This window comes from Salvelinus fontinalis, chromosome 26, assembly GCF_029448725.1.
Source record: "Salvelinus fontinalis isolate EN_2023a chromosome 26, ASM2944872v1, whole genome shotgun sequence".
NCBI classification, from domain to species: Eukaryota; Metazoa; Chordata; class Actinopteri; order Salmoniformes; family Salmonidae; genus Salvelinus; species Salvelinus fontinalis.
The window spans coordinates 26,268,840-26,282,419 of record NC_074690.1 but is presented as its reverse complement, the minus strand read 5'-3'; the positions used below and the strand labels follow the sequence as shown (position 1 = coordinate 26,282,419).

The following is a 13,580-nucleotide window of genomic DNA, read 5'->3' as shown; positions in this document are numbered from 1 at the left end:
TGTGAGGTAAGTGGCTGCATGTGTGGAGTTAGGGAGCTGAGTGTGAGTGCCAGAGGAGGGAGGGGGGAGGTGGAGGGGTGCCCGAGGAACTTATATCTCTCAGAGCATGGCCCAATTCATTACACCGACTGACCCTAAACACACAGTCAAGCGTTCCATGCGGTCATTACACAATGGCCACCAGGCAGCACAACATTGACCTCACATGGGACTTCCTCAGTGGTGAGTTTACATCACCACAATATCATCTTGCATTACTACAACCACCAGAGCAATGCAGACTGTAATGTCCAGTAGCACAGAAACAGCATAACCATAAGCTGCTTTCATTACACCTGGCAATGACCTCACTTAACTCCTCACGTTTCCCGGAAAGTGAATAGATTTTTCCTAATATCGAATTCAACGATATAATTTTTCCCTATTTTTGGGGGAAAATACACAATACCTCCGAAATAGTTTGTTATTGGGTTTATTATTTAGCCATTTATAAACATTAAAAGTCATTATAATATAAATCCAGGGTAAATGTTGAATTTTGTGATTAAAAAAAAGAAAAATATGTATATTGAAATAACTTCTCAAATAGTGCACATTTTGTCAAGAACAAGGCCTTTCTCTGTCATGTTTGTCTGCACACCTAATCTGTTGATCTTGTGATTTTTGTTTCTGCTATTAGCATTAAGTGCTCCGTTTACGCACTTTCAAGCTGTTCCAAAGCATGAGCTACTTCCCCAGCTGTCTGAACCATATTTAAAACACCCCAATTTGAACCTTAAAGAAGTACATACACATGACTGGGGAGTGATTTCAGGCTCCTTGCACAAACTGGATGTTGTTCCCTTCATGAGACTGTGTTTCCATGGGATAACATCGACACGTATGTACACATCCATGGAACATCCAGGGCAGGGCTTCCCTCAGTGCAATACACAATAGTGTTGTAATATGGTGTAAAAGTTCTAGGAGATATGCTTTCCCAGGATCTGCATTTAACCTAAGAAGAATAGCTAGCTAGTTTGATATTATCCATTAACCAATCTTCATATTGTGCAATTCCTCAAAGTAATAATTGTCCCTTGATGTCTTTTTGTTGGAAATCTGACATTCAAGTCACTGCTTGCTAAATCAAGTTGGAAGGAGTCAAGCAATGTGTTTACAAGTTGGTGAAGTATATTTGACCTATTTATCTGAGTGGTGATAATGACGATATAGTATTTTCCATTTGAAGATTTTATTTCTTAAATGCTATATCCACCAATTTTTCACATTTGTGTTAGCTTATGGGTACCTTCATGTGTGTGTCAAATATTTATATTCTCAGATTTTTTATTCATATATTTAGGTGGGTATTAAAATGTTTTTTTGTTGGCAACATATCTATATATCCATTGTTTAGCTGGAATGAAATGTTCACATACTGTATTGACTGTGATATGTGGTGGTCTTACCTAGCTATCTTAAGATGAATGCACTAACTGTAAATCGCTCTGGATAAGAACATCTGCTAAATGACTAAACTTTCAAATGTAAAGGTTTTACATACAGATCTCAAATTACTGTATTGACTCATTAAAAAAATATATATGTTTATATTGATGTCACAAATGTATCATTTGTACAGTTTGTTGTTTTTATGAGGTTATTTGTTACATTTGACTGTGTAAAACCTAGCAGTACTACTTATTTCTCTGAGAGTGAGGTGGCCATATAGCGTTTTGCAAAAAAACATGATTATTTCTCTCTTGAATTAAACCATCAAGTGATAGATTTCCAACAAATACATGAATGTCATTGAAAAACCCCTGACATGATTAGATAGTAAAAAAAACACACCAATCTCTTTCATAAGTTATCTAAAGGGGCAATCTGTAGTTGCTACATCCAGTTTTGGACTTATAAATTAATGATATACAGTGCCTTCGGAAAGTATTCAGACCCATGGACTTTTTTCACATTTTGTTAGGTTACAGCCTTATTCTAAAATTTATTAAATCGTTTTTTTCACTGTAGGAGTGGTGCCAGGGTTCGTCCAGACGTGACGCTTGGCATTCAGTCCAAATAGTTGAATCTTGGTTTCATCAGACCAGAGAATCTTGTTTCTCATGGTCTGAGAGTCCTTTAGGTGCCTTTTGGCAAGCTCCAAGCGGGCTGCCATGTGCCTTTTACTGAGGAGTGGCTTCTGTCTGGGCACTCTATCATAAAGGCCTGATTGTTGGAGTGCTGCAGAGATGGTTGTCCTTCTGGAAGGTTCTCCCATCTACACAGAGGAACTCTAGAGTTCTGTCAGAGTGACCATCGAGTTCTTGGTCACCTCCCTGACCAAGGCCATTCTCCCCCGATTGCTCAATTTGGCCAAGCGGCCAACTCTAGGAAGAGTCTTGGTGTTTCCAAACTTCTTCCATTTAAGAATGATGGAGGCCATTGTGTTCTTGTGGACCTTCAATGTTGATGAAATGTTTTGGTACCCTTCCCCAGATCTGGGCCTCGACACAATCCTGTCTCGGAGCTCAACGGACAATTCTTTCGACCTCATGGCTTGGTTTTCTCTCTGACGTGCACTGTCAACTGTGGGACCTTATATAGACAGGTGTGTGCTTTTCCAAATCATGTCCAATCAATTGAAAATATCACAGGTGGACTCCAATCAAATTGTAGAAACATCTCAAGGATGATCAACGGAAACAGGATGCACCTGAGCTCAATTTCGCGTCTCATAGCAAAGGGTCTGAATACTTATATAAATGTGATATTTCTGTTTCAAAAATTATATAAATGTGAAAAAAATTCATAAAAACCTGTTTCGCTTTGTCATTATGGAGTATTGTGTGTCGGTTGATGCGGGAAAAAAATATTTTATACATTTTAGAATAAGGCTGTTACGTAACAAAATGCGTAAAGAGTCAAGGGGTCTGAATACAACTTATAAATTCTTCATAAGCTTAGTTCAACTGTCACAAAAATATTTCAATTTAAGATTATTTACCAGAGTGCCGTCCTATATCTGTTCTTTTGATTATATACGGAGGATCCAGCACCCAATTTAAGTTTATATACTGTAAGGTGGAGTCATGCACCTTGTTTATCTTTTCATATACCCCATGAGATCCCACAATATAAGCTTGTTTTTCTCCAATGTTTGTAAATATTGCAAATGTAAAGAAATACTGAATGGCCTCAAAACATGGTTAAAACAATACATGTAATATCATGGATGGCCAGTCCTTTCATTCATATCTCTGTCTATTAATCTGAGAGTGGCTACATTTCTACAGGCCCATCCCTCAGCTTTTGATCAAAACAGAGGCGGGGTGCCTACATTGTTGTTGTTTCAACTGTAAAACAATAAAAGCTAATTTACCGACATTTCTGAAAATTGATATATAGCGTTTTGAAAAGAAACCCCACAAGAGATAAGCATCCATTGATAATGCTACAGCAACTTACATGTAACTGGTGTCTGGCTCCAGGCAGCGAATGATCATGCTCACGGAGGAGGTCAAGAGGTCAGGGATATCCCCAAGCATCACACACGGAGACTTGGCCCCAGACAGGATGTCATCCACAAAGCTCAACATCGTCTCTGTACGGGAGGAAATCCAATTCATCAAATAATCAGTGTTATCATGTGTTGACTAGAGAGGATATTTGAACCTGCAAACATCACAAATAGTAATTCATAGCAACAGTTCTTGAAGGAGACTAGACAACGTTTTCGTATAGTACTTTGTAATTCTTCAAATCCATAGGCTAATATCTAAGGCTTTTACATTTTCAGTTTGGGGCACATTAGGAACATGTATGCGTACTGTCAGCCGCCAACACAACGTCTTCACAGAAACACTACTCTGTGAGCTCAAATAATATACAGTGCATTCGGAGGGTATTCAGACAACTTCACTTTTTCAAAATATTGTTACGTTACAGCTGTATTCTAAAATGGATTAAATATTTTTTTCCTCATCAATCTACACACAATACCCCATGATGACAAAGTGCAAACAGGTTTAAAAAAAAAAAAACTGGGGCCTCCCGAGTGGTGCAGTGGTATAAGACACTGCACCGCAGTGCTAGCTGTGCCACTATAGATTCTGGGTTAGAGTCCCAGGCTCTGTCGCAAATGGCCGCGACCGGGAGAACCATGGGGCGGCGCACAATTGGCCCATTGTCGTCCAGGTTATGGCGAGGGTTTGGCCGGCAGGTATGTCCTTGTCCCATCGTGCACTAGCGACTCCTGTGAGGGGCCGGGTGCAGTACACGCTGACACGGTCGCACAGGTGTACGGTGTTTCCTCTGACACATTGGTCCGGCTGGCTTCCGGGTTGGATGTGCATTGTGTCAAAGAAGCAGTGCGGTTGGGCTGTGTTTCGGAGGACGCATGGCTCTCGACCTTTGCCTCTCCCGAGTCCGTACGGGAGTTGCAGCGAATAGACAAGACTGTAACTAGAATGTAACCAATTGGATACCATGAAAAATTGTGGAGAAAAAAGTGTGAAAAAAATCATAATAACAATTTAAAAACAAGTATTAGGACCCTTTGCGATGAGACACAAAATTGAACTCAGGTGCATCCTGTTTCCATTGTTCATCCTTGAGATGTTTCTACAACTTGAGTGGAGTCCACCTGTGGTAAATTCAATTGATTTGACATGATTTGGAAAGGCTCACACCTGTCTATATAAGGTCCGACAGTTGAAAGTGCATGTCAGAGCAAAAACCAAGCCATGACGTCGAAGGAATTGTCCGTAGAGCAGGATTATGTCGAGGCACAGATCTGGGGAAGGGTACCAAAACAGTTCATCAGCATTGAAGGTCCACAAGAACACATTGGCCTCTATAATTCTTAAATGGAAGAAGTTTGAAACCACCAAGACTCTTCGTAGAGCTGGCCGCCTGGCCAAACGGAGCAATCGCGGGAGAAGGGGCTTGGTAAGGGAGGTGACCAAGAACTCAATGGTCACTCTGAAAGAGCTCCAGAGTCCCCTTTTGAAGTTGGGAGAACCTTCAAGGAGGACAACCATCTTCGGAGCACTCCACCAATCAGGCCTTTATGGTAGAGTGGCCAGATGGAAGCCCCTCCTCAGTAAAAGCAGTGGTGGAAAAAGTCATACTTGAGTAAAAGTATAGATACCTTAATAGAAAGTTACTCAAGTAAAAGTGAAAGTCAGCCAGTAAAATACTACTTGAGTAAAAGTCTAAAAGTATTTGGTTTTAAATATACTTATGTACCAAAAGTAATTGTAATTTCTAAAATATACTTATGTATCAAAAGTAAATGTATAAATCATTAAAATATATTACGCTTATATTACGCAAAGCAGACAGCACCATTTTCTTGTTTTTAAAATGTGTCGATAGCCAGGGGCATACCCCAACACTCAGACATTATTTACAAAAGATGCATTTGTGTTTAGTGAGTCCGCCAGGCCAGAGCAGTAAGGATGACCACGTGTTCTCTTGATAAGTGCTTTAATTTTCCTGTCCTGCTAAGCATTCAAAATGTAACAAGTACTTTTGGTTGTCAGGGACAATGTATGGAGTAAAAAGTACATTATTTTCTTCAGGAATGTAATGAAGTAAAAGTAACAGATGTCAAAAATATCAATAGTAAAGTAAAGTGCAGATACCCAAAAAGACTACTTAAGTAGTACTTTAAAGTATTTTTACTTAAGTACTTTACAGCACTGAGTAAAAGGCACATGACAGGCCGTTTGGAGTTCACCAAAAGACACCTAAAGGACTCTCAGACCATGGGAAACAAGATTCTCTGGTCTGATGAAACCAAGATTGAACTTTTTGGCCTGAATGCCAAGCGTCACATCTGGAGGAAACCTGGCACCATCCCTACGGTGAAGCATGGTGGTGGCAGCATCATGCTGTGGGGATGTTTTTCAGCGGCAGGGACTGTGAGACTAGTCAGGTTCGAGGGAAAGATGAACGGAGCAAAGTACAGAGAGATCCTTGATGAAACCTACTCCAGAGCGCTCAGGACCTCAGACTGGGGTGAAGGTCCACTTTCCAACAGGACAACGACCCTAAGCACACAGCCAAGACAGTGCAGGAGTGGCTTCGGGACAATTCTCTGAATGTCCTTGAGTGGCCCTGAGAGCCCAAACTTGAACCCGATCAAACATCTCTGGAGAGACCTGAAAATAGTTGTACAGAGACACTCCCCATCAAAACTGACAGAGCTTAAAAGGATCTGCAGAGATGAATGGGAGAAACTCCCCAAATAAAGATGGGCCAAGCTTGTAGGGTCATACCCAAGAAGCCTTGAGGCTGTAATCGCTGCCAGAGGTGCTTCAACAAAGTACTGAGTAAATGGTCTGGATACTTAAGCAAATGTCATATTGTCACGTTCCTGACCTGTTTTCTGTTGTTTTGTATGTGTGTGATGGTCAGGGCGTGAGTTTTGGGTGGGCAATCTATGTTTTCTGTTTCTATGTTGGTTTTGGGTTGCCTGGTATGGCTCTTAATTAGAGGCAGGTGTTTTGCATTTTCCTCTAATTGAGAGTCATATTAAGGTAGGTTGTTCTCACTGTTTGTTTGTGGGTGATTGTCGCTGTGTCTGTGTTCGTTGCACCACACGGTACTGTCTCGTCTCGTTCTTTCGGTCGTTCCTGTTCATGTGTTCCTCGTTTCATGTAAGTTCGTAGTTTAGGTCTGTCTAGTTCGTTTTGTTATTTTGTATATTTAGTCAAGTGTATTTCGTGTCTGTCTTCGTCTTACAATAAAGTATTATGTATTCATCACCCGCTGCGCCTTGGTCTACTAACTCACCGAAAGACAGTCGTTACAGAATCACCCACCAAACCCAGATCAAGCAGCGGGTTAATGGACAGCAACGACAGCGCACGAAGCAGGATTTATGGTCTTGGGAGGAGATCATGGAAGGAAAGGGACCATGGGCTAAAGTGGAGGTGAATCACCGCCCATGGGAACAGCTGGAGGCAGCTCGGAGAGCGGAGGAGACCGGAGAGAGGAACCGGCATTATGAGGGGACGTGTCTAGCACGGAAGCCCGAAAAGCCTGTGAGTACTACCCAAAAATTTCTTGGGGGGGGGCTAAGAGGTAGTGGGCCGAGGGCAGGTAGGAGACCTGCGCCCACTTCCCAGGCTAACCGTGGAGAGCGGGAGTACGGGCAGACACCGTGTTATGCAGTAGAGCGCACGGTGTCTCCTGTACGAGTGCATAGCCCAGTGCGGGTTATTCCACCTCCCCGCACTGGTAGGGCTAGATTGGGCATTGAGCCAAATGTCATGAAGCCGGCCCTACATATCTGGCCACCAGTACGTCTCCTTGGGCCGGCTTACATGGCACCAGCCTTACGCATGGTGTCCCCGGTTCGCCTACATAGCCCGGTGCGGGTTATTCCACCTCCCCGCACTGGTCGGGCGACGGGGAGCATTCAACCAGGTAAGGTTGGGCAGGCTCGGTGCTCAAGGGAGCCAGTACGCCTGCACGGTCCGGTATTTCCGGCGCTACCTCCTCGCCCCAGCCCAGTACCACCAGTTCCGGCACCACGCACTAAGCCACCTGTGCGTCTCCAGAGCCCTGTTCCTCCTCCACGCACTCTCCCGATGGTGCGTGTCTCCAGCCCAGTGGCTCCAGTTCCGGCACCACGCACTAAGCCATCTGTGCGTCTCCAGAGCCCTGTACGCACTGTTCCTTCTCCCCGCACTCGCCCTGAGGTGCGTGCCCTCAGCCCGGTACCTCCAGTTCCGGTACCACGCACCAGGCCTATAGTGCGCTTCGAGAGGTCAGTGTGCCCTGTCCCTGCTCCCCGCACTAGCCTTGAAGTGCGTGCCGTCATCCCGGTACCTCCAGTTCCGGCACCACGCACCAGGCCTACTGTGCGCCTCGGCAGGGCAGAGTCGGCCGTCTGCCCAACGCCTTCTGCACTGCCTGTCTGCCCAGCGCCTTCTGAGCCATCCGTCTGCCCAGCGCCTTCTGAGCCATCCGTCTGCCCAGCGCCTTCTGAGCCATCCGTCTGCCCAGCGCCTTCTGAGCCGTCCGTCTGCCCAGCGCCTTCTGAGCCGTCCGTCTGCCCAGCGCCTTCTGAGCCGTCCGTCTGCCCAGCGCCTTCTGAGCCGTCCGTCTGCCCAGCGCCTTCTGAGCCGTCCGTCTGCCCAGCGCCTTCTGAGCCGTCCGTCTGCCCAGCGCCTTCTGAGCCGCCCGTCTGTCCCGAGCCATTAGAGCCGTCCGTCAGTCAGGAGCCGCTAGAGCCGTCCGTCAGTCAGGAGCCGCCAGAGCCGCCAGCCAGTCAGGAGCTGCCAGAGCCGCCAGCCAGTCAGGAGCTGCCAGAGCCGCCAGCCAGTCAGGAGCTGCCCTACAGTCAGAAGCTGCCCTACAGTCATGAGCTGCCCTACAGTCATGAGCTGCCCTACAGTCATGAGCTGCCCTACAGTCATGAGCTGCCCTACAGTCATGAGCTGCCCTACAGTCATGAGCTGCCTTACAGTCATGAGCTGCCCTACAGTCATGAGCTGCCCTACAGTCATGAGCTGCCCTACAGTCAGGAGCTGCCCTACAGTCAGGAGCTGCCACCCAGCCCGGACCTGCCAGAGCCACCCAGCCCGGACCTGCCAGAGTCCCCCAGCCCGGACCTGCCAGAGTCACTCAGCCCGGACCTGCCAGAGTCACTCAGCCCGGACCTGCCAGAGTCCCCCAGCCCGGACCTGCCAGAGTCCCCCAGCCCGGACCTGCCAGAGTCCCCCAGCCCGGACCTGCCAGAGTCCCCCAGCCCGGACCTGCCAGAGTCCCCCAGCCCGGACCTGCCAGAGTCCCCCAGCCCGGACCTGCCAGAGTCCCCCAGCCCGGACCTGCCAGAGTCCCCCAGCCCGGACCTGCCAGAGTCCCCCAGCCCGGACCTGCCAGAGTCCCCCAGCCCGGACCTGCCAGAGTCCCCCAGCCCGGACCTGCCGCCCCTTATCCCGGTGCTGCCCCTTATCCCGGTGCTGCCCCTTATCCCGGTGCTGCCCCTTATCCCGGTGCTGCCCCTTATCCCGGTGCTGCCCCTTCATTTAGGTGGTTTTAGTTGGAGGGTGGTCATTGGGAGGGGATACAGAAGCGGGGAGTGACTATGGTGGTGTGGGGACAGCGTCCGGAGCCTGAGCCACCACCGTGGTCAGATGCCCACCCAGACCCTCCCCTGGACTTTGTGCTGGTGCGCCCGGCGTTCGCACCTTGAGGGGGGGGGTTCTGTCACGTTCCTGACCTGTTTTCTGTTGTTTTGTATGTGTGTGATGGTCTGGGCGTGAGTTTTGGGTGGGCAGTCTATGTTTTCTGTTTCTATGTTGGTTTTGGGTTGCCTGGTATGGCTCTTAATTAGAGGCAGGTGTTTTGCATTTTCCTCTAATTGAGAGTCATATTAAGGTAGGTTGTTCTCACTGTTTGTTTGTGGGTGATTGTCGCTGTGTCTGTGTTCGTTGCACCACACGGTACTGTCTCGTCTCGTTCTTTCGGTCGTTCCTGTTCATGTGTTCTTCGTTTCATGTAAGTTCGTAGTTTAGGTCTGTCTAGTTCGTTTTGTTATTTTGTATATTTAGTCAAGTGTATTTTGTGTCTGTCTTCGTCTTACAATAAAGTATTATGTATTCATCACCCGCTGCGCCTTGGTCTACTAACTCACCGAAAGACAGTCGTTACACATATTGCAGTTTTTTTATACACTTACGGTCAAAAGTTTTAGAACACCTACACATTCAAGGGTTTTTCTTTATTTGTACTATTTTCTACATTGTAGAATCATAGTGAAGACATCAAAACTATGAAATAACACATATGGAATCATGTAGTAACCAAAAAAGTGTTAAACAAATCAAAATATATTTGAGATTCTTCAAATAGCCACCCTTTGCCTTGATGACCTTGAGCTTTGCACACTTTTGGCATTCTCTTAACCAGCTTCATTAGGTAGTCACCTAGAATCCATTTCAATTAACAGGTGTGCCTTAAAAGTTAATTTGTGGAATTTCATTCCTTCTTAATGCATTTGAGACAGATGAAACTGGCTCCCATGAGGACCGCCACAGGAAAGGAAGACCCAGAGTTACCTCTGCTGCAGAGGATAAGTTCATTCGAGTTACCAGCCTCAGAAATTGCAGCCCAAATAAATACTTCACAGAGTTCAAGTAATAAACACACCTCAGCCACTGTTCAGAGGGGACTGCATGAATTAGTCCTTCATGGTCGAATTGCTGCAAAGCAACCACTACTAAAGGACACCAATAATAAGAAAAGACTTGCTTGGGCCAAGAAACACGAGCAATTGACATTAGACCGGTGGACATGTGTCCTTTGTTCTGGAGTCCAAAATTGAGATTTTTGGTTCGAACCGCTGTGTCTTTGTGAGACGCGGCGTGGGTGAACGGATTATCTCCGCATGTGGATTTCCCACTGTAAAGTATGGAGGAGGAGGTGTGATGGTTCTTTGCTGGTGATTGATTTAGAATTCAAGGCACACTTAACCAGCATGGCTACCACAGCATTCTGCAATGATATGCCATCCCATCTGGTTTGGGCTTAGTGGGACTATCATTTGTTTTTCAACAGGACAATGACCCAAAACACACCTCCGGGCTGTGTAAGGGCTATTTTACCAAGAAGGAGAGTAATGGAGTGCTGCATAAGACGACCCGACCAAATTGAGATGGTTTGGGATAGGTTGGACCACAGAGTGAAGGAAAAGCAGCCAACAAGTGCTCAGCATATGTGGGAACTCCTTCAAGACTGTTGAAAAAGCTTTCCAGGTGAAGCTGGTTGAGAGAATGCCAAGAGTGTGCAAAGCTGTCATCAAGGCAAAGGGTGGCTATTTGAAGAATCTCAAATATAAAATACACTTTTGTGGTTACTACATGATTCCATATGTTTTATTTCATAGTTTTGATCTCTTCACTATTATTCTAAAATGTAGAAAATAGTGAAAAAAAATAATAATTTAAACTCTAAAACTTTTGACCAGTGTACATTTACAAATATTTCTAAAAGCCTGTTTTTGCTTTGTGATTGTGATTGATGAGGAAAAAAAATCGAATTTAATACATTTTAGAAAAAGGCTGTAACAAACAAAATATGGAAAAAGTTAAGGGGTGTGAATACTTTCCAAATGCACTGTACCATGCTTGTTCTCATTAAGGAGTGGCAGGAAAGGTGTTTTTCCAGCTGGGTTGCATGTGTCAAAGGGCATTTGCTACGGGCTATGCATTTCAGCTCACTGGGAAAGATACTCTCTGAGGTGGTCATCCTGTATGACCTCCCTGAATCCTGCTCAACCCATATGGGTCACCAACTGGTAAAAACATTGGGTCAGGTAACAGTGAAAACATCACAGAAAAAAGACCGCTGTCACTGAGAAATATTTCACTTGCACAGAGACCTACAAAGGAGCGTGGTTTTAAACGCAGAAAGATGGAAATGAAAAGTGACATTGTGAAGGATTGTACCACTTAGCATATTAATTGCTAGAATTGGAATATCTGTCTAGCGTAAAGAAAGTACTGTTTAGAGCCCATTGGGAAGGGATGGTGGAAATACATTACGTTGCGCTTAAGTTGTACTCGCATATTTTTTCTTTTTTTAACCTTTATTTAACTAGGCAAGTCAGTTAAGAACACATTTTTATTTTCAGTGATGGCCTACAGGGGAACAGTGGGTTAACTACCTTGTTCAGGGGCAGAAAGACAGGGATTCTATCCAGCAACCTTTCGGTTACTGGCCCAACGCTCTAACCACTAGACTACCTGCCTAGTGGTTAGAGGGTTGGATGCTGTTTTGTTCTAAGAAAACAAATGTAAAACGTTTCTATTCTTTAATGGGATTAAGAATACAGTAAGAGTCCATATTTGTTTAAATTTTCACTTCATGACAACATACTGTAGATAACCATCTGTCATATACTTTGAGATATAAAACCACTCTAAAACTACTTTTGATGCTTCCTCTGAAGGGTTGTCTCTCAAAAAGATACAACAATTGACTAAAATAATAAAATATGGCTATACACAGACCTGATTGTTGACATTGTAGCCATGACATTTTTCAGATATGGTCAAATGGAGAATACATATATATTTTGGCAATGTACTGCAGATATTTTATGTGAGCTGGATCTATTTGTTTAGTTAAAAATCTTTCTAGCTTAGGGTACTTCATATAACTAAATGTACTAACCATACTACATATGATTTAGAACATACTGTTTAGTAGAAATGTATGCTGTGAGCAACAAATATCAACATTCAAGGCTTATCCAAACTGACAAGAAGGTTGTTCCCTGCCATTTGTTCATTTTGGTACAGCCTGTCCCCGTATCTGATGTTCAGCTGTTGTCCAACAAAGGTAGGTCTGAAAATAAATGTTTTCTCCTCGATAGATTGGTTCATTGTTTAGCAACAAAACTGACACATGTGCAACGATGTGGCAAAACAGATGGGGTTGGCTTAGATGGTTGACAGCCTGTAAACTACATTTCGTCTCAAATGTTCATTGAAAATATAAATGCATTTGCACTATTAGCGATTTGTTGTCTCTCAAATACATTGTTACAGTTGTTGGTTAGCTAGTTAGAGAATTTTGGCCATATTAGCAGAGACATGACATCAGTCAAAACAAGACATGATATCAAGAACAAGATAAAAATAACTGAAACAAGCCACCTACGATTCCCCACATGACAGCTTCTTGTCATTGTTGCTAGCTATCTGGCAATCCAGAATCACAACAACACATGGACTTCTGCCCCATTGAATCACGTGCATCATTTTCGTGACATTGTCAGCTAACCTATCTACTGTATAGTGTGCAGCAAATTCACACTAGATGAAGAGAAGAATGCAGTAGGACATTCTGGCATTTAAAGCAGACTTTCATTTATTTATTTTTTTGACACACTAAAACGTTGTATTCTTGCACCCCCCAAAAAGCTGCCGGACATATTTGGCGGGTAGATGGCAAATGTGCCACCGATAAGTTTGATAACTATAAAATGTTTTGACAAAGACGCACAGTTGCCGAAAGCAGTAGGCCAATACAACAGAAGGGAATGTTCACAAAGTAAGATGATGTATCAGTGTTTGCTTGCTAACTAGCTAAAATTAGCTTCTCACCATCAGTTGTTTAGATGAACAAATAAACAATTTGTGAACTCGGGAATGTATAAGTTATGTAGACATGTTTTTAAATATTGAATTGGTGATCTTGCTAGCCAGCCAATGAGAAATGAAGCAAACAAATAAAAAATGAAAGAAATGCAGCTAGCAGCTGTTGTGTTTGCCAGTCCGCCAATGAACTGTGTGAAGGACCAGGGTTGTTCGATATTCAACCTGAAATAAACACTTTAAATCATTCAGTGTTAAAATGGAAGTTGTTGGAAAAGACAACTGTTTTGATTTGGTAGACGGCTAATACAGTCAACAGTCTCACACGGTTTTGAAACAGCAGTAAAAGTGCAGTAACTGCAGTCGACTGGGGTATTTTGGACGCAGTAATTGCAGAATAAGAGGCATTACAAGCATTACATTACATATTCACATGGCTATGTAATAATAATGTGATTGTCCATTTAGCAAAATGAAATACAC

General features: G+C 44.2%; 1 protein-coding gene across 11 annotated transcripts in view; it reads right to left on the bottom strand.

Moving 5' to 3' along the window:
- The window catches only part of LOC129824015 (astrotactin-1-like), a 268,685-nt gene that overhangs the window by 12,444 nt on the left and 242,661 nt on the right, over positions 1-13,580 (bottom strand). For all 11 annotated transcript variants that reach the window (XM_055883272.1, XM_055883276.1, XM_055883273.1 and 8 more), the window contains one exon: positions 3,448-3,583. In XM_055883272.1, the coding sequence (XP_055739247.1) occupies positions 3,448-3,583 (136 nt within the window). The remainder of the gene's footprint in view (positions 1-3,447; positions 3,584-13,580) is intronic.